The 17145-nt window shown below is 38.7% G+C and overlaps 9 protein-coding genes across 9 annotated transcripts; 6 read left to right on the top strand and 3 right to left on the bottom strand. All coding sequences in view use genetic code 12, as the record gives it.

Moving 5' to 3' along the window:
• Positions 1-87: 87 nt before the first annotated feature.
• I9W82_003934 (SAP98) lies at positions 88-1188 on the top strand (the record flags this gene model as incomplete). Its single annotated transcript, XM_067692952.1, has 1 exon — positions 88-1188. The coding sequence occupies one exon, from the start codon at positions 88-90 to the stop codon at positions 1186-1188; it is 1101 nt and encodes a 366-aa protein (XP_067547522.1).
• A 508-nt stretch (positions 1189-1696) lies between these two features.
• Positions 1697-2800, top strand: I9W82_003935 (uncharacterized protein; the record flags this gene model as incomplete). Its single annotated transcript, XM_067692953.1, has 1 exon — positions 1697-2800. One exon carries the CDS (start codon positions 1697-1699, stop codon positions 2798-2800), a length of 1104 nt encoding a protein of 367 aa, XP_067547523.1.
• A 113-nt stretch (positions 2801-2913) lies between these two features.
• On the bottom strand, positions 2914-3402 carry I9W82_003936 (uncharacterized protein; the record flags this gene model as incomplete). Its single annotated transcript, XM_067692954.1, has 1 exon — positions 2914-3402. The coding sequence occupies one exon, from the start codon at positions 3400-3402 to the stop codon at positions 2914-2916; it is 489 nt and encodes a 162-aa protein (XP_067547524.1).
• Positions 3403-3563: 161 nt separating this feature from the next.
• On the bottom strand, positions 3564-4760 carry I9W82_003937 (uncharacterized protein; the record flags this gene model as incomplete). The annotated part of the gene is made up of 1 exon (XM_067692955.1): positions 3564-4760. One exon carries the CDS (start codon positions 4758-4760, stop codon positions 3564-3566), a length of 1197 nt encoding a protein of 398 aa, XP_067547525.1.
• Positions 4761-5510: 750 nt separating this feature from the next.
• Positions 5511-6425, top strand: I9W82_003938 (uncharacterized protein; the record flags this gene model as incomplete). The annotated part of the gene is made up of 1 exon (XM_067692956.1): positions 5511-6425. One exon carries the CDS (start codon positions 5511-5513, stop codon positions 6423-6425), a length of 915 nt encoding a protein of 304 aa, XP_067547526.1.
• A 1102-nt stretch (positions 6426-7527) lies between these two features.
• Positions 7528-8682, top strand: I9W82_003939 (TauD/TfdA dioxygenase family protein; the record flags this gene model as incomplete). The annotated part of the gene is made up of 1 exon (XM_067692957.1): positions 7528-8682. The coding sequence occupies one exon, from the start codon at positions 7528-7530 to the stop codon at positions 8680-8682; it is 1155 nt and encodes a 384-aa protein (XP_067547527.1).
• Positions 8683-9037: 355 nt separating this feature from the next.
• On the top strand, positions 9038-12301 carry I9W82_003940 (DNA-dependent ATPase; the record flags this gene model as incomplete). The annotated part of the gene is made up of 1 exon (XM_067692959.1): positions 9038-12301. One exon carries the CDS (start codon positions 9038-9040, stop codon positions 12299-12301), a length of 3264 nt encoding a protein of 1087 aa, XP_067547528.1.
• A 262-nt stretch (positions 12302-12563) lies between these two features.
• On the top strand, positions 12564-13310 carry I9W82_003941 (uncharacterized protein; the record flags this gene model as incomplete). The annotated part of the gene is made up of 1 exon (XM_067692960.1): positions 12564-13310. One exon carries the CDS (start codon positions 12564-12566, stop codon positions 13308-13310), a length of 747 nt encoding a protein of 248 aa, XP_067547529.1.
• An 83-nt stretch (positions 13311-13393) lies between these two features.
• Positions 13394-15760, bottom strand: I9W82_003942 (uncharacterized protein; the record flags this gene model as incomplete). The annotated part of the gene is made up of 1 exon (XM_067692961.1): positions 13394-15760. The coding sequence occupies one exon, from the start codon at positions 15758-15760 to the stop codon at positions 13394-13396; it is 2367 nt and encodes a 788-aa protein (XP_067547530.1).
• Positions 15761-17145: the final 1385 nt, after the last annotated feature.

Consider the following 17145-nt stretch of genomic DNA (forward strand, 5'->3'; position numbering starts at 1 on the left):
GCCAACAAACTTTCGAGGTATAAATAGAGAGGCATCTCCCCTTTTCTCAATGTCACTTGCAACCTACGACAACACAGACACTCAACAATGGTTGCCTTTTTTAAATCATCAATTTTGGTGGCTTTATTAGCTGCCGTTGCAAATGCCACTCCTATTGAGAAAAGACACGATAAATTCATCCTGCACAAACTTCAAGCTTCTGAGATCCACGGGATTGACAAAAGAGCTGATCTGATTGATTTTGATGCTGATTACAGATATTTTACTGAGTTAGAAGTTGGTTCTAACAAGGAGAAAGTTAAAGTTATGATCGACACTGGCAGTTGGAGATTAAACATGCCTGGTCCTGGAGCAACATGTATAAACCACCAGTCGTGCCCAGCTGATAGTGTTTTCCATGCAGATGAGTCAACCACTTTCCACAACCTGTCTCGGAAATACGTTTCAACGTATGGAAGCGGTGAACACAAAATGGAAGGGTTCACTGTTTATGATGATATCTTTTTTGATAACGGTGACGAGATTCCTCAATTTGAATTTGAGGTGTCTAGTTATACTGATTTTGAAATGGGTTGGTTTGGTATTAGGTACTACTCTCAGCCTAATGCAAGTTACGTGGTTGCTGCCAAAAATGCAGGCTTGGTTAATCATGCTGGATTTTCGTTGTACTTGGATGAGAATGACACGACTGGTACCTTGCTCGTTGGTGCTGTTGATAAGGCAAAATACGAAGGAGAGTTGGCATTCTTTGACACCGAGTACTTCATTACTGGAAAGTCAGTCACTATAGGAAACGGAACCGAAATTCCTTTAGTAAACCAAATGGGAATTGACTCGGGTGATCCAAGATTGTCACTTGACCAAAACATTGTTGATGCTGTTCGTAGCGAAGTTGGAGTTGATAAGAATGGTAATGTACCTTGTGATTCTGTTTCCAACAAAACATTTTCGTTGAACTTTGGTCAAGTCACAATTGATATCCCATATTCAAGTATCTTTACTAAAACAAAAACACCAAATGTTTGTCATGGTCAAATTGAAAATACATCTACAACTGGTAATAGACAATACCTTGGTATTCCATTTGTTAAACAGGTTTATGTTACTCAAAACTTTGATACAAAGAAGCTCGGGCTTGCACCCGTGAAGCACACTGATGAGAGTAACATTGTTGACTATTGGTTTTAGATAAGTAATGTTATATTATAAGCAGGTTCTTTCTGATCAATGTAGAACCGTCTCTGTTCAGGCTTGGAGAACAATTGTTGTTTACGAAGTTTCAGCAATGAAGAAATGTGTCGACTCTTCTTTTTCATTGAATGGTTATGAGCCTGCACCGAATAATGCAAATTTACCAAACACAAAACTCGTTACATCTCCACTTGGTCGACCAATGAATATGCACAGAGTATACAAACCAAAAGGCACAAATAAGGGGTATTACGTCATTCTGCTGCATTAGGGCATCCACTTTATGGTTATGGGAGTTTCTATGCAGGTTTCACAGTTTTGCACCCTCAAATATAGTGTCAATAAGATACAACAATAATATGATTCTTTGTGGTTATTGACCACCACGTTGTCTGCAATTTGTCATTATGATTGCTGTTTGTCATTCCGTCATTTCGAACTATAAATAGGGCAGCGATTACCTCTTCCATTTGATATTTTGTTCTAATTACAGCAACAACTTACAATGCTTACATTACTCAAGACTACTGTATTGGTCACCTTATTGGCTGCTGCTACTAACGGTGCTCCGGTGGAGAAGAAGCACGACAAGTTCATTGTTCATGAGCTTGAACGTGAAGATAGCAACTCGCTTGATAAGAGAATCCCTTCAGAACTGCAATGGTTTGCTGACACTGGAGCAAGATGGTACACCAAGTTGAAGTTGGGATCTAATAAAGAGCCAGTTAGAGTCACTGTTGATACAGGAAGTTACCGTGTGAATGTACCAGTGCCCGGTGCAACTTGTGCCAAAAAGGAGTGTGCATCGGATGCAGTTTTCCATCCAGAGGACTCTTCCACGTTCAAAAATTCGACCAAGAAAACGCAGCTGGCTTACGGAGATGGTTCTTCTGTCACCATAAGTTTCAAATCCAACGATGATCTTTACTTTGATGATGGTAGAAAGATTCCCGACTTTGAGTTTGATGCTAGTACTATTAGTTCAGGAGATATTGGTGTCTTTGGTGTTGGAAATGCTCAAGATGAGAAATCAAACTATGTCTTTGCATCCAAACATGCTGGTTTGATTAACCATGCTGGATACTCAATCTACTTGAGTGAAGGAAATCAAGGTTCCTTACTTTTGGGTGGTATTGACAAAGCTAAGTATGAAGGGGAATTGGGGATTTTCGATGCTGAACAAAACATTAATGCCACATCATTAAGTACTGCTGATGGCAAAGTTTTCCCATTCACAAAGCTGGTCGGTTTTGACACCGGTAATGCATGGGTTTCATTAGAGCAACACATGGTGGATGGAATCGATGCTGCTTTGGGTAAAGATTCATCAGGATTGTTTGATTGTGACCGAGTTTTGAACACAAACGATAAGTTTACTTTTGATCTTGGACCAGTCAATATTAGTGTCCCATACTCAAGCTTTTTCTACAAGAATGGAAACAAGTGTGGAAGCCACATCTTTTCAGATAAAAACACGGGAGGGCTTCCAGGTATCGGTCTTCCGTTCCTTAGAGAGGCTTATTTTGTCAAAGATTTGGAAACAAAGAAGATTGGAATTGCTCCTGTTAAGCACACTGAAGAGAGCAACATTGTTGACTTTTGGTTTTAATACAAATGTGATTTGTTTTTAGATTCCTTGACGTAGATGAGAGATACAATACTACAGCTTTAGTGTCTTAGTTGTTCGTATGTGTTCGTGATGTATCCTACAAGTCTACCGTATCAGCACTTTGTCTTGACAGACTCTATGTCACTAGCGACACAATTTTGAAATTCTTCCTCTCCAACAAGTGTCTCTACGTCTTCCACTCTCAAATAGGCCTTTTCTGGGGGTGTCACATTGGAATCGACTGTATCAACAATTTGCTGATCGGGTTGGTGATGTCGGGGATGCATCTGGGAAGCTGTGGTACCTGGACTCTTGCAAATACCGACTGTACAGCAACCGATTACACAGCAAAGAAAAACCCCACCTATCACTGGCGCTGCTATCCAAGCATTATTTGATCCATTGGATGCATCTTCATTTCCCCAAGATGACGAGTTGGTTAAAGATTGGTTGAGTCTGGTACCATATTTTGACAGATAGTTTCCATTATAGTATCCTGGCTGAGAGTCTGTTTTATTCATGGACGTGTCTTCGTCCTCGCCTGTACGAGAGCCACCGAGCACTCCCAATAAAGCCAAAGGTAATGATAAAACAACTCCCATCTTTGTATAAACTACAACAAAAGACATATTGTGGAAATGATTCATCTATTTATACACTGTCCTGCAAGGTAACGCAACTGCATGCTTTTTGGGTGCAAAAAGATAAGATACGACAAAAGGAAAGTACAGATTTCTATTAAAATCTATGGAAAGCTCACTCTTTAATGAACCAATGGCTTAGGAACCACCTTTGCATCTGGATCGGCTTCTCTTGTCTCGCCATATTCTGGGTAAGTATTGTACCCATAGTCAAACGTGGTGTAAAAGGTAGATCTATCATAATCATTCAAATCTTGTCCATTCTTGATTCTTTGTGGAAGATCTGGATTAGCAATGAAATGTCTTCCAAAGCCAACTAAAGTACGATCATTCGCATCGGCATCTTGAAGAATTTTTTTCCATCCATCATTCTTATCTTCGGTATAGTTTCCTCCTTTTAAAATCACGCCCTTCCATAAATCATAAAAGTAGTTGACATTTGCTGGTGATTGAACATCATCGACATCATACACTCCATCAACCAAATCAATAAATGCTAATTGATGTCCGTTATCGGCCCGCTTTTGCAATTCCTTAAGAATGTAGGTGTAATCTTCTTTGCTTGAAGGATTGATACCTGGTTCTTGGAAAACATTTGCTGGTGAGAATCTTACACCCACTCTTTGAGCGTCGGCAACCTTGAAGATATTGTCAAGCGCCTCTAAAATGAACCTAGCTCTGTTTTCAATTGGTCCTCCATACTTGTCAGTTCTAGTGTTAATCTTTGGGTGCAAGAATTGACTAGCAATGTATCCGTTTGCAAAGTGCAACTCAACAAAATCAAATCCCGCAACATCAAGAGCCAACTTGACAGCATTGGGGTAATCGTTTTGTACCAAGTCCTCGATCTCCTCAACAGTCAATGGACGAAGTGGGTTTCCAGCTTCAATAGCTTCCTTTTCCGATTTTTCATGTTCGTATACGTCACTAACTCCAACAAAATCGTAACCTTTTGCCTTTAACAAAGCGCCACTGCCAACTCTACCCATACCCCATAGTTGAACGGCAATCTTTCCACCTGCCTCGTGGACGGAATCAACAATTTCCTTCCATCCCAAAGCTTGTTTTTCATTCCAAATACCAGGAACATTTGGGTACCATCCCAACTTTGGAGTAGCAACTGTGGCCTCTGAGACTAGCAACGCACCAGATTTAGCTCTATCAGTATAGTATTTCTTCTCTAAGTCAGTAGGAATATGATCACCTGGGTGTGCTCTGTTTCTAGTAGTTGGTAAATGGGCAATCCTGTGTTGAATCACGGTGTTTCCCACTTTGATTGGTTTAAATAAATTGGATGATTGAATTGCAGGTTTAGTCATTGTTGTTGGATGGCAAAGGAAACAACAGGTGGCCTCAATTGAGATTGTCCTTGTATTTATATTGAGTTGGTTGAAGCTTGATTTGTAAGATGAGATTTACTGTGGCTGAAAAATTCGGAAAATTAAACCTTAATTCCCAAAGTAAGCGACAACTCAATTTCGGTTTTTACTTTTTTTTTTCTTTTTTCGCTTCGGTCCTTCGCGGACTTACGAGTTACCCAAAACAGGTAAATAATCTCCACTTAGTAATGAGATTACAAATGATGATAATATAGGTAAAGAAAGGAAGGTGGTATCACTTGAATCCCAGATGACAAATCAGTGTGTTCGGTGCAATATGCTTACATTATCAAGACGGAGACGGCTGAAAGTAGAGGTTATTACATGACTATTAGCTTTGCATTTCGCCTAAGAATTCTTGCAAAAAGTTGCCTTCTCAAGCACAAATTAATTTTGTTGTAAGGTGATTTATTTGACAAATGTGCTACCACAAACGGACTCGTAGAGCGTTCCTTCCACCACCGGAGTTGGGGAGTACGTGGGCATCTTTAAAGGAAATGTAGCCATAGTGAAGCGTTTGAGACCTTTTGTGGATGAGAAAAAGTTTCTCTCGGTTTCTCGATCCGGTGGAAACAAAGATTTTTCCGACAAAAATATACAACTCAAAAAGCATCTCTTCTCTCTGTGGTCATCTTCAAGATTGCATTACTGTTCATAAAGTACCCTTGCAAGCATAACTCACTTATTTAGATGATTCGAATATCTTGCAGAGGACTCACTAGCAAGCCCACGCTGTCACATGTTATCAGTTGGAAATTGATCAACCCCAAGATCTCTATTCAAAAAGATTGTGAATTTTGTCGACAGCATTTCCCTCCAGATAAACAAATCAACTTTGACCAAGATCTCGACAAGAGTTCTGCTATCCCCAATAAGCATGTCATGGTGCTTACAACCAAACACAATAGAATGGAGGAGTTTGAGTCGAGAATTGAGAATTGGGAGGGAACCTTGGCACACGAGGTTCATAAACTACGTTTCAAAGTTCCAATGCAAGAGCGTACTTCAATTTCAAGTATAGTGCTATACAATAATCAACAATTACTAAATCAATTTGACGTGCGTAATGGGGATCAATTGGTTTTCATTTACCCGGAGAGGAGAATTGTCAAATTCAGCATTGCCCACACAGCACAATTCTTAAAGAAGTATTTGACAAATGAAACTGAAAAGGAGATTGAAGTTTTTAATCCATTTGTGAAAACACTGGCCAGTTCAAAGAAGCGACATACCAATATAAAGATAAATAATGACAACTTTCAAGAGTGGGATTTAGAAAAGGACTTGGTTGTGATATGTGGGCACGCTAAACGTGATATCAGATGTGGTGTGTTAGGTCCCTTATTGGTTGACAAATTCAATAAAGAATTGGCAGCAAAATCAATAGATGACGGTGCATACGTTGGTGAAATCACTCATATTGGTGGCCACGCATTTGCTGGGAATGTATTGTACTACCCAAAGGAATGCACCACAAGCCGCGATTTCATCTGGTATGGCCGAGTTTTCCCCGAACATGTTGACATGATTGTTGATAAAACCATCATAAATAAGCAAATTATCAAGGGTTTATTTAGAGGTGACTCCAAGGAGTATGTTGCTTAATAGATTAGAGTTGTTGCAGATTAATTTAATAAATATTTATTGACATTTAGTGGTACAACTTGTTACTTTATCGACTCTACGCCGATGCGCTTATTAAGGATGTAATTGTTTGGAACATTTCCACAGTTGAGAATTGAGCCCCGCTATTTATGTTTAGATAAATTGGCACTTTGTATTTTGCAACTAGCTGTTGGTTTAGCAGCTTAATCTGATCACTCTCCTCCTCGGCACTGTTTATGAATGTAGATGAATCTTGTATCGTGTAGATGTAATTGCCCATGAACTGATTCTGTTGTTGGTTGATGTATATGGTGATAGGTGCCTTTTTGTGGTGCGTTTGATTGTATGTAATTACTACCGTGTAGTCTACATTGCCGATTGATGTTTCCTCTATGATGTGCTGTGACATGTTTATGATGATGGAGTCTAATTCTTCATTGTTGATGCAAAAAATTCTTCATTTTCAGAGATTTTGGATTTCGTGAAAAAAATGCGACACTTAGTTTGCGACAGAGAATAGTAGAGATAACTACTTAAGATAAGGTGACCAGCCAACATGGAAGTGCTTTGTTCAACTAAAGTGTGACGTGAAGTAGTCAAAGTGTAGAGAAGGCAAAAGAGGTAAAATCGGCACAGAAAGTCGGTATTCCGAACTGTGGCACGTCTTTGCAGCATTTAATTCTTTTGACTTTTCCGAGCCGAGAGCACAATAAGGAAGAGTGTCAACCAATGAGGAACAATGAAGTAGATATTCTATTCCCCCTATTGTGTGTTATTGTATGTTTTCCATTCTCCATTCTCGGTCTTTGGTTTCCTTCTTCTGCATGATGAGTAATATAAACACAATAGATACTTTGTTTGTTGCTTCCTAGATTTGCATTTGCAATAGTGTGCGTGAAAGACGCCACAGTTTTTCTTATGCATCTGGCACAGAACAACTTGTGAAATATCGTCATTGTCACTAACATCAAATCACTTGAATTGAACCACAGTTGCCACAAGAGCAAAGAGCACTAGATGCGTCGTGTGTTAAACACACACGAGTATATATACCTGTGCTTTGGGCTATATGCTACTCTCCAATAAAGCTTCATCATCAATTATGGCTCCAGTTGCAGTATCAATAGAAGACAAATACGACGCTTCTCAATTCCAATCTGCCCACCAGGGCAAGACAAAGAAGGGCAGTTTTACTGTCAGTGAAGCAAACAAAAGACAAGCATTATATCCTGAATATTTGCCTACTTGGAACCCAAACCAAAAATTTCCACCATACAAGTTTCAAGAGTATCATGATAAAGGTTTACAAGGGGATAAGGATTATAAGAATTTGTTTCCTAATGACAAGGAGTATCAAGTGAAGAGAATGACTCCTAAATTGGGCTCTATTGTGGAAGGCATTCAGTTGAGCCAGTTGGATGATGCAGCCAAGAATGATTTGGCAAGATTTATAAGTGATCGTGGGGTGGTTGCCTTCAAGAAGCAAGACTTTAACAAACTTGGTCCAGAATTTGCTGTCAATTTTATGAAGTATTTTGGTACTTTGCATACACACCCAACATCAGGAGCTCCTGAAAATCATCCTGAAATGCATATAACTTTCCGTGGTGCATCACAACAGGAGATTGACTCTGTGTTCAAGACTAGATCAAACTCAATATTATGGCATAGCGACTGTTCCTACTCCCTCAATGCTTTACAATTGACTTTGTTTTCGTGTTTGCAACTTCCTGAAAGCGGTGGTGATACTTTGTTTGCAAACACTGTTGAGGCTTATGAAAGGTTGAGTCCAGCGATGCAGGAGAGATTGGAGGGGTTACATATCTTGCATTCTTCAGTGGAACAAGCTGAAGCTAATAAAAGAGCAGGTGGAATTACGCGGAGAGAACCAGAGACAAATATTCATCCTATAGTTAGAGTCAACCCAACAACTGGTAAAAAGCACCTTTACGTGAACAAGGAATTTGGTAGAAGAATAGTTGAATTAAAACAAGAAGAATCAGATTACCTTTTGAATTTTCTTTATGATCATATTGAAAAAGCTCAGGATTTACAAATACGTGTATCTTGGGAACCAGATACTATTGTATTTTGGAATAATGGAACCACTGTGCATACACCATGTGTTGATTTTGATGAGCCAGTGATTAGACACGCTTATAGAATAAGTGTGATGGGAGAAAGACCTGTCTCTGATGTAAAATACTTGAATGATCCGGATTATTTGAGTGAAAAGTATAAAGAGTTGAATATTTAGGGTATAAGTTAATGATGTTTATGTTAATGCAAAAAAAAAAAATTGGTTTATGATTTAGTTCTGAGAGATGTAAGCACACATGAAATGTAGATATTTGTCAATAGCTTAGTTAAAATTCATTCATTACTTCGTCAAAAGGGTTGCTCTTCTCTCGGTAGGTAATTTTGCTCGGGAGCTGACTTGGTTCTCACTTCACGCGTCTCAACGCGAAACCTCTTTTCCTCTCTTCACTCTTTTTCTCTTCTCTTTTTTTTTTTTTGTTTTGACCGCAATTTTGCAAAAACCATTCGTCATCAAACACTTTTTGAACAAATTGATTCAAATTCTTTGCTAGTCAAGAGAGTCTAGGCACAGAATGAGTTGGAATAATGGAAGAGGATCTAATGACTCTCACAACGGATCGGTCTCTGCTACCCCTCAAAAGGAAAATTATGTCCAAGTGCCATCCTCATCTCCCATATTTATAAAAGCATCTCCTTCAGATACAAAGCACACACCACAGCCAAGCTTCAACAGCAAAATAGATGAGCAAAAGAGGATTGAAATTGAAAAGAAACGACAAAAGATTCGTGAACACAAGGATTTCCCCCTTATTAGAAAAAGATTTTACTATCTAAGTGAAAGTGACATCTTCAAAGGATTTGTCAAAGGGAAAGGGATTTTACGTGATGTAACGAAATGGTTGGAGGATAACTATAGCTATAGTGATTATTTGAAACAACAAAAGGCTGAGAGAGAAGCCAGACTTAAGCAGGAGGAATCAATGAAGCAGAAACTTAAAGAAGAGCAATTGAAAAGAGAGTATGAGGCAGGATTGGGTCAAAAGGATGAACAGCAAGAGAATAACAGAGGGGGTGCTGATTATGATGATGAAGATGAATCTCCAATCAAGATGAAGGGCAAAGCCCGTGTCAAAGTTGACGACATGTCTCCAACAAAGGACAATAATCAGCTGTCCACAAAAGTTGAAATTAAATCTAGGCAATCGTTACTCAACAAGTATAAAAGTCCGGGCCTTAAACAATCTACTCTAGAAAGATTCGGAAGATTAGGTTCGTTATCAGGTGATAATACAAAGAGACGGAAATTAGTTAAGGGGTCATTATTTGAAAAATCACACTCACCTAGCTCTGAATCTGTGTCTCCTGTCCCTGCTCCAAGCTCTTTAAGTGCAAGATTCAGCTTTGACCAAAACAATAATAGCAGCACAACTAGTCTACATAGCAGTGAAACATCATCTCAAGTGGACGAATTGGAGGAGCTGGAGAGAAGAATTGCAGAAAACCTCAAGTTGGCAAAACTTCGAAAACAACAATTACTGAGCCACCAGCAGCAGCAACAACATCGGGGTAGCAATAAACTGAATGCAATACAAATCAGCGATGACGAAGAGATTTTGGGTGATGATGATGCAAGTGATTCCATGTCTGATGAAGACCTCGACTTGAATGATGAGGACGGTCTTACAACAATTGATGGCAAGATCCTCGAGTTTATCAACAATGCCCCAATTGAAGACTTAATTGATATATCAAACATTGATCCAGAAACGGCAGAACTTGTGATTAAATCTCGCCCGTATCAAACCATCTACGATATATCTGAAAACGACTTTAGCAAAGAAGAGGCAAAGAAAAACAGTCGAAAGAAGAAAATGGGAATGAGGATAATTGAACAAACTGAATCTAGCTTGAAAGGCTATAAAGCTATTGATTCATTAATCAAGACATGTGCAGAGTATGGTGATATAATCTCATCACAAATGAAAGAATGGGGTGTTTCACAAACAGGCGAAAATGGTGAACTTGACTTGGTTGAATTGGATCCTGTTCAGGATGATGAGATAAAGGAGAATGACGATGAAGATGATGACGTTGTAGTTATCAAAAAGAAAGGGTTAAGGTATATCAAACACAAGCCTGCTTTACTAGATGAGGAAATTACATTGAACAATTATCAACAAGTTGGACTCAATTGGATTAACTTGCTTTACCAAAATAAGCTCTCCTGTATTCTTGCTGATGAGATGGGATTGGGTAAAACTTGTCAAGTCATTGCGTTTATGGCACATTTGAAGCAAACTGGTGAAAATGGTCCTCACTTGGTGGTGGTTCCTGCTTCCACAATTGAAAATTGGATCCGTGAGTTTAACAAATTTTGCCCCGATATAAAAGTTCAAGCATACTATGGGTCACAAAAGGAGAGAGAAGAATTAAGGTATGATTTACAAGATGCAGATTTTGATGTACTAGTAACAACTTACTCATTAGCTTGTGGTTCACCTCAAGATGCCAAGTTTTTAAAACATCAAGATTTCAATGTTGTTGTGTATGATGAGGGTCATTTATTGAAAAATTCACAATCGGAGCGATATGTGAAATTGATGAAATTAAAGGGACAGTTTAGGTTATTGCTCACCGGGACTCCTTTACAGAATAACTTGAAGGAGTTAGTGTCTTTGCTATCATTCATCTTGCCTCAAGTTTTCAACGAAAAGAGGGATGATCTTGTAGGGATCTTTCGTCAAAAAGCAAGTATGGTGTCGGAAAAATCATCTAAAGATTACAATCCATTATTGTCAATGCAAGCTATCAAGAATGCTAAAATGATGATGACGCCATTTGTGTTGCGTAGAAGAAAAGACCAAGTATTGCAACATTTGCCAGTCAAGTGCCACGAAATTGTTCATTGTAAAATGACCCCCGATCAAGCTGAATTGTACAACAAGTTTCTTAATGATGGTAGAAGAGTAAGAGCAGAAAGGGAAAGGAGGAAGAGTTTATCACCAGCCGAGGTAATCAAGTTGAGCAAATCAGACCCCATTCCTACATCATCGAATGTGTTGATGCAATTGCGTAAAGCTGCATTGCACCCGTTATTATTTCGTGTAAAGTATGACGATGACAAGCTTAAGGAGATGGCAAAAGCGATAAAGAATGAACCGGAGTACGTTGATGCCAACGAGACATACATATACGAGGATATGACTGTAATGTCAGATTTTGAATTGAATAACTTGTGTTTGAAGTTTCCTCACACGTTGAGAAAATGGCAATTGGATGAATCCTCATTTTTGGATAGTGGCAAAGTTGTTGAATTGCAAAGGATACTTGACATCATCATCAACAACAAAGGTGAAAAAGTTTTAATCTTTTCCCTCTTCACTCAAGTATTGGACATTTTGGAGAAAGTGCTTTCCATATTCAAATACAAATTTGTTCGTCTTGATGGTGGTACCAAGGTTGAAGAAAGACAGGAAACTATTGATATGTATTACGAAGATGATACAATTCCAATATTTTTACTATCTACAAAAGCAGGTGGGTTTGGAATCAACTTGGTGGCTGCCAACAACGTCATAATTTTCGACCAATCCTTTAATCCTCATGACGACAAGCAAGCAGAGGATAGAGCTCATAGAGTTGGACAAACCAAGGAAGTTACGGTATACAAGTTTATTGCTGAAAAAACTGTGGAGACAAATATGTTGATGGTTGCAGAAAACAAGTTGCAATTAGATTACAGCATCTCATCAAATGAAGCGACGACAGATAGTGGCAAGTTTGAGGAAAATGCAGCATCCATATTTGAAAAGATATTGTTTGAAGAAAAAGCCTAGCTGAGCGGAGTCAACGAAGAACATAGTTCCCATACTACTTGTAATAGTTAATAATGTTAACCTTCATCGCTGAAGCTTTTACTGATTGGATACTTTCTCTGTAAGGCCTTCGTTCTCTAATTGTAATCTCTAGTTAAACTAGTCCAATTTAAAGGCTGTTCGTAGATCATACAGAGACAAAGAGAAAAAAAATTCTAGAATGTGCAATTCATCTTCACTTTGCCTTCATCCACAATCAACTCCTATTTACTTTGGTTACGAGATGTTCAGGTTGTTAGGAAGAACTGCCTCCTGTGCAAGTACTTATGCGCGCCCACAGACGCTACTATCCATCCCGCCAAGACACGTTATATCATCGCCAACTTTTCAAAGTCTACGAAACTTATTCATTCAAACATCAGATACTCCAAACGATCATGCACTAAAATTTCTACCATCTATGCAAATTTTAGGAGAGAATGAAACTCGTGAGTTTTTAAGTGGGAGAGAAGCACATTCATCGCCTCTTGCAGTGAAGTTATTCAGCATAGATGGCATTAGATCGATAATGTTTGGTTCAAACTTTATAACTATTGAAAAGAGCCCTCACATTGAGTGGCAATTATTGAAGCCGGAGATATTCTCCATCCTTACTGAATATTTGACTAATGGATTACCTGTGATCAATGAAGGAGAGGATGCAGAGTTGACCAATGATGTGGCATTCAATGAAGACGATGATGAGGTAGTGTCCATGATCAAGGAGTTGATTTTCACAAGGATACGTCCAGCAATACAAGACGATGGTGGTGATATTGAGTTTGTGGACTTTAGGGACTCTGATGGAACTGTTTTTCTCAAGTTGAAAGGAGCATGTAGGACTTGTGATTCAAGTTCGGTTACCTTAAAGAACGGAATAGAGAGTATGTTGAAGCATTATATTGAAGAAGTTCAATCGGTAGAACCTATTGAAGAGGTGGCAGAGAGTGCACCAAGTGAAGCTACTGTGTCTCCTCGAAGCAGAGGGTAATGAAAAGCTGTTGAAAGGGTCCCATTATCTCTACACTTTGTATATAGACAATAAAATACACACACGCATTCACAACTCCTCTACTAGTTGCCTTCCTGACTTGAAACTTTTTGGCTGGGTGTAGGTTTGTGTCCATTTGAATGCCCTTGATGCACTTGACTTGGTGGCAACATGACTGGATGATCAGCATCTGATGTTGCACTAGCATTAAACATTCCTTGGCCTCCATATACATACGGATTTGGGTGGTATCCGTAATAATAGGGCATAATTGGCTGATAAGTATAGTATTGCATGCCAGGCCCAGAGCCAGCAGCAGACTGAGGAGCAGGTCCCAAAGATTTATTAGGTTGCATTGGGGCGTAGTCAAGAGGCAATGGCATATTTGGGTTCCCAATTGGTGGTGCCGGTGGCATTGGGTATGATTTGTAATTGTTATTGGACTTTTGAATTGCAAAAGATGATTGAATAACCATGGGATTGTAATTATCAACATGAACAAGCTTGTTGTTGGTCTTTAAAATGGCCCTGATTGCCATCTTAAAAGTCTCGTAAAATACAAACCCAATTCGGCCAGCTTTTTGCTCTTCATCATCAATTGAGTCCTCATCTTGATAAAAGTGTGGTTTGATGATTTTTGCCGACTTGATCAACCCAAATTGTTTCCAAAACAATTCCCAAGTGGTATCATCATTGTTGAAAATGACCGAGAAATTATTGACATACAAATTTGTCTCTTGATAATTGACACTTCTAATGAATGAATTGATGGTGTATACCGGATTAGGGTAGTTTATTCCAATGGGCAGCTGTTGTTTAGTATTCACCAAACTATGATTGAATGATATGTAGTATTGGTTAGCCTGTGAAAACAAGTAATGATTGTGTTTATGCTGTGCAATAGTGACAGACAACTTCCGATTCATCACTACATTGGTTGAGCATTTACCATTGGCATCACCAATGGAGCTTTCATTTTCTTTGCTACTGATAACACTGTCACTGGATCCATTGACACTGAACTCTCTTTCATCAAAATCGGTTTCCATCAAAGATGGTAAGTTCTTCATATCCAAAGCCATCAATTCTTCCCACAGTAAATCATTCAAATAATACAATACACGAAACGTGTTTTCCACAAAGTTTCCACTGGTTTTGAATTTAATATATCCAAAGTCAAGAGGGTGCAAAGTTGTCAAAGCTTCTCCTTTGCCGATAATAGGAATATAGATTGATTCAATTTGGTTTCCAAACATTTTAATCTTATTCAAAAACGCTTCACACTTGTCTTTGGTAAATTCAAAAGGTAAAAAGTTGATCAAATTTTCCAATATGATTAAACTGAAGTTATCGTTGGAGTTTCTTGGGTTTGAACTATGGTGGTGATATCTTGAGGACAATGATGTGGAGGAAGTTGTTGATGATGTTGTTGACATGGGTGTTGCACTAATTGATGTGCTGCTACTACGACGTGAAACAAAGCTATGTGATGAGCTAGATGCAGAAGCAAAAGACAACCGTTCTCGTTTGTTGATATATCTGTTGAGAAATAGTGGGATACTGGGGTTATCATTGAATATATTGGGTGTGTGTCTGCTGAGCTTTTCGATCAAAATATCGACATCCAAGTAGTTTGCAAATTTGACAATGGCAAATGCCGTTGAGCTTGGATTAGAATGGGGTGATCCATTTCCGGAATGATTGTGTGATGAAGAATCATTGTGGAATAATCTGATGTCTTGCAATGACTTGAAGTAGCAGTTATCATTCAAAAATTGGTACAATTTGTGGTGATTTCTCAGCTTGTTTGATGTTGAATCTGTTGACTCATCTGAAGAGTCATTATCTTCAAAGACCAAGTCACTTGACAAATTCTTTATGAAAAGCACTCCTGGATGGGAAACAAATTTCGAATAATCCAATTCAAACTCAATGTTTTTATAGTGAAGGTGGTATATCAAGTCTTCTAATTGTGATTTTGACTTGAAGGTGATGGACAAGGATTTATGTGGGTATGATGACAACTCACATTCCTCTTCATTTATTGATAATTTTGGAAACTGTTGAACCATACGCTCAATCTCGGCTTTGGCCCTTGGATTCTTGGCTTTGATTTTTAAGCCGACGGGGAAATTGCAATACCCAGTACTGTCCGGTTCGGAGTCACTAAACACATGCTCGTTGATGCAATCAATCAAATCTTGCTGTGGCAGTTGACGAGAGCTAGTGCTGCTGTCATCATCTTCTTCCAGTGGGTCGGATGAATATTCGAGTTTACGATTTCTGGTGGAAGTCTTTTGAGGAAAGCTCAGTCTCCTAAAGTACCCATTCTGCTCCTCGTTGTTGTGGCATGTGCGATATGTCTGTGTGGAGGAGACTTTATGCATTGCGTGGTTCGGCTCGACATGCCCGTTAAAGTTGGAACTTTTGAAATACGAAGGTGACTCCATAATGTGCAACAAAATTGTCTATGGCTCTGCTTTGAAATGGAGAAGTTGTCTTCTGGTTGTGCTGATGAAGTAAATGGTGGTTCTTTGAGAATATTGCTTTTTTGTGTGGAATCCTTTTCTATCGGTAGTGATTTTTCAAGTTAGTCTTCTGAATTCAAAGTTGATGTGTCTTCAAATAAAGAAGGATATGTTTTCTTTGCTTTGTTTCCTTTTTTTGCAAGTCAATTGGTGGGTGGTGGAATATATTGATGGGGTTTTATTTGAATACCAAAATGCAAATGCAGTAGGGGTTAAATTTACGAAAAGAGGGGCGAGTGGCTTTCCTCTCTGTCTCTCTCGCTTAAATTTCAATCAATCAATCACACACAAAAATGGTTTATCCAAAATAAGAAAATATTAAACTCAAGAAGTTTAAAAAAAAAGGCTCTCCACACAACACAAGTCAGACTTTAATTGGATGGGAACTGGACTCGGTTTACTATTATTTTTTTGGGAAAAGTTAGATTCAAAGCCAAATGGGTAAACTCAAGAAAATATCAAGATTTCAAGTAAAACAATAAAAATAAGTGGAAATGGCCTCCTCCCCCTCCTCTCTTCGATGATAATTTGTTTTGAAATGTACCGCGGGATGACTTTTTTGGAGGGGATTGTTCGGGTAATTGTGTTCGTGTGATCCTCTTTAGGGAGAAGCGCTGGTCTTTTGTTCACAGGTATAATGTGTGGCTTCTATTAAATTCTTTCGGACTGTGCTGCTTCAACTTGGTTTAGCTGCTTTCTCAGTACCGTGAAACTTTTATGACTGTGCTCGTTGCTTTTGAAAGAGGGGACCAAATGCTATTCTTTTTTTTGGGGTCTAGTATAAGGGAAACTCTTTCCTCAAATTGTATCACAGTTTTTCAGCTTTGAAAATAATAATCGGATTTGTAAATAATAATAAAAGAAAAGCTGATGTTTCAATCTGTGTCCATCTGAGGCTTTCTTAAAACACAAAAGTATATGGTTTTCCCTCTAGTGATCAAGAAAGTTCCACTCCAAAGGTCGCGATGTTCAATTTAGACGAGGAAAAGCGCCCTGCAGCCAAAGAATGTGGTCTTCCAACTTTATACCGTTCCTAATTGCGTCTTCTTCCTCCCTCCTCGGTTTTAAAATGCTAGGAAATTGAACAAAGATAATAATCTTTCCTTTGGGGGTGATTATTTTATTGCAAGATCTGCTTCCCAAAAATTTTTCTTGAAAGACACAACCTTTGATTTGAGGAGATTATAATAATTAATTATTCTTAAGTGGTGGTTCTTGATACTGTTTTGCAAGATTGGAACTTCTTCTTGTTACTCTTTGTCTTTGTTGGAGTGGCGGTTAGCACTTTACCTTCCTCTTAAGGTCAA

Source organism: Candida metapsilosis, assembly GCF_017655625.1.
Source record: "Candida metapsilosis strain BP57 chromosome Unknown scaffold5, whole genome shotgun sequence".
Taxonomy (NCBI): domain Eukaryota; kingdom Fungi; phylum Ascomycota; class Pichiomycetes; order Serinales; family Debaryomycetaceae; genus Lodderomyces; species Lodderomyces metapsilosis.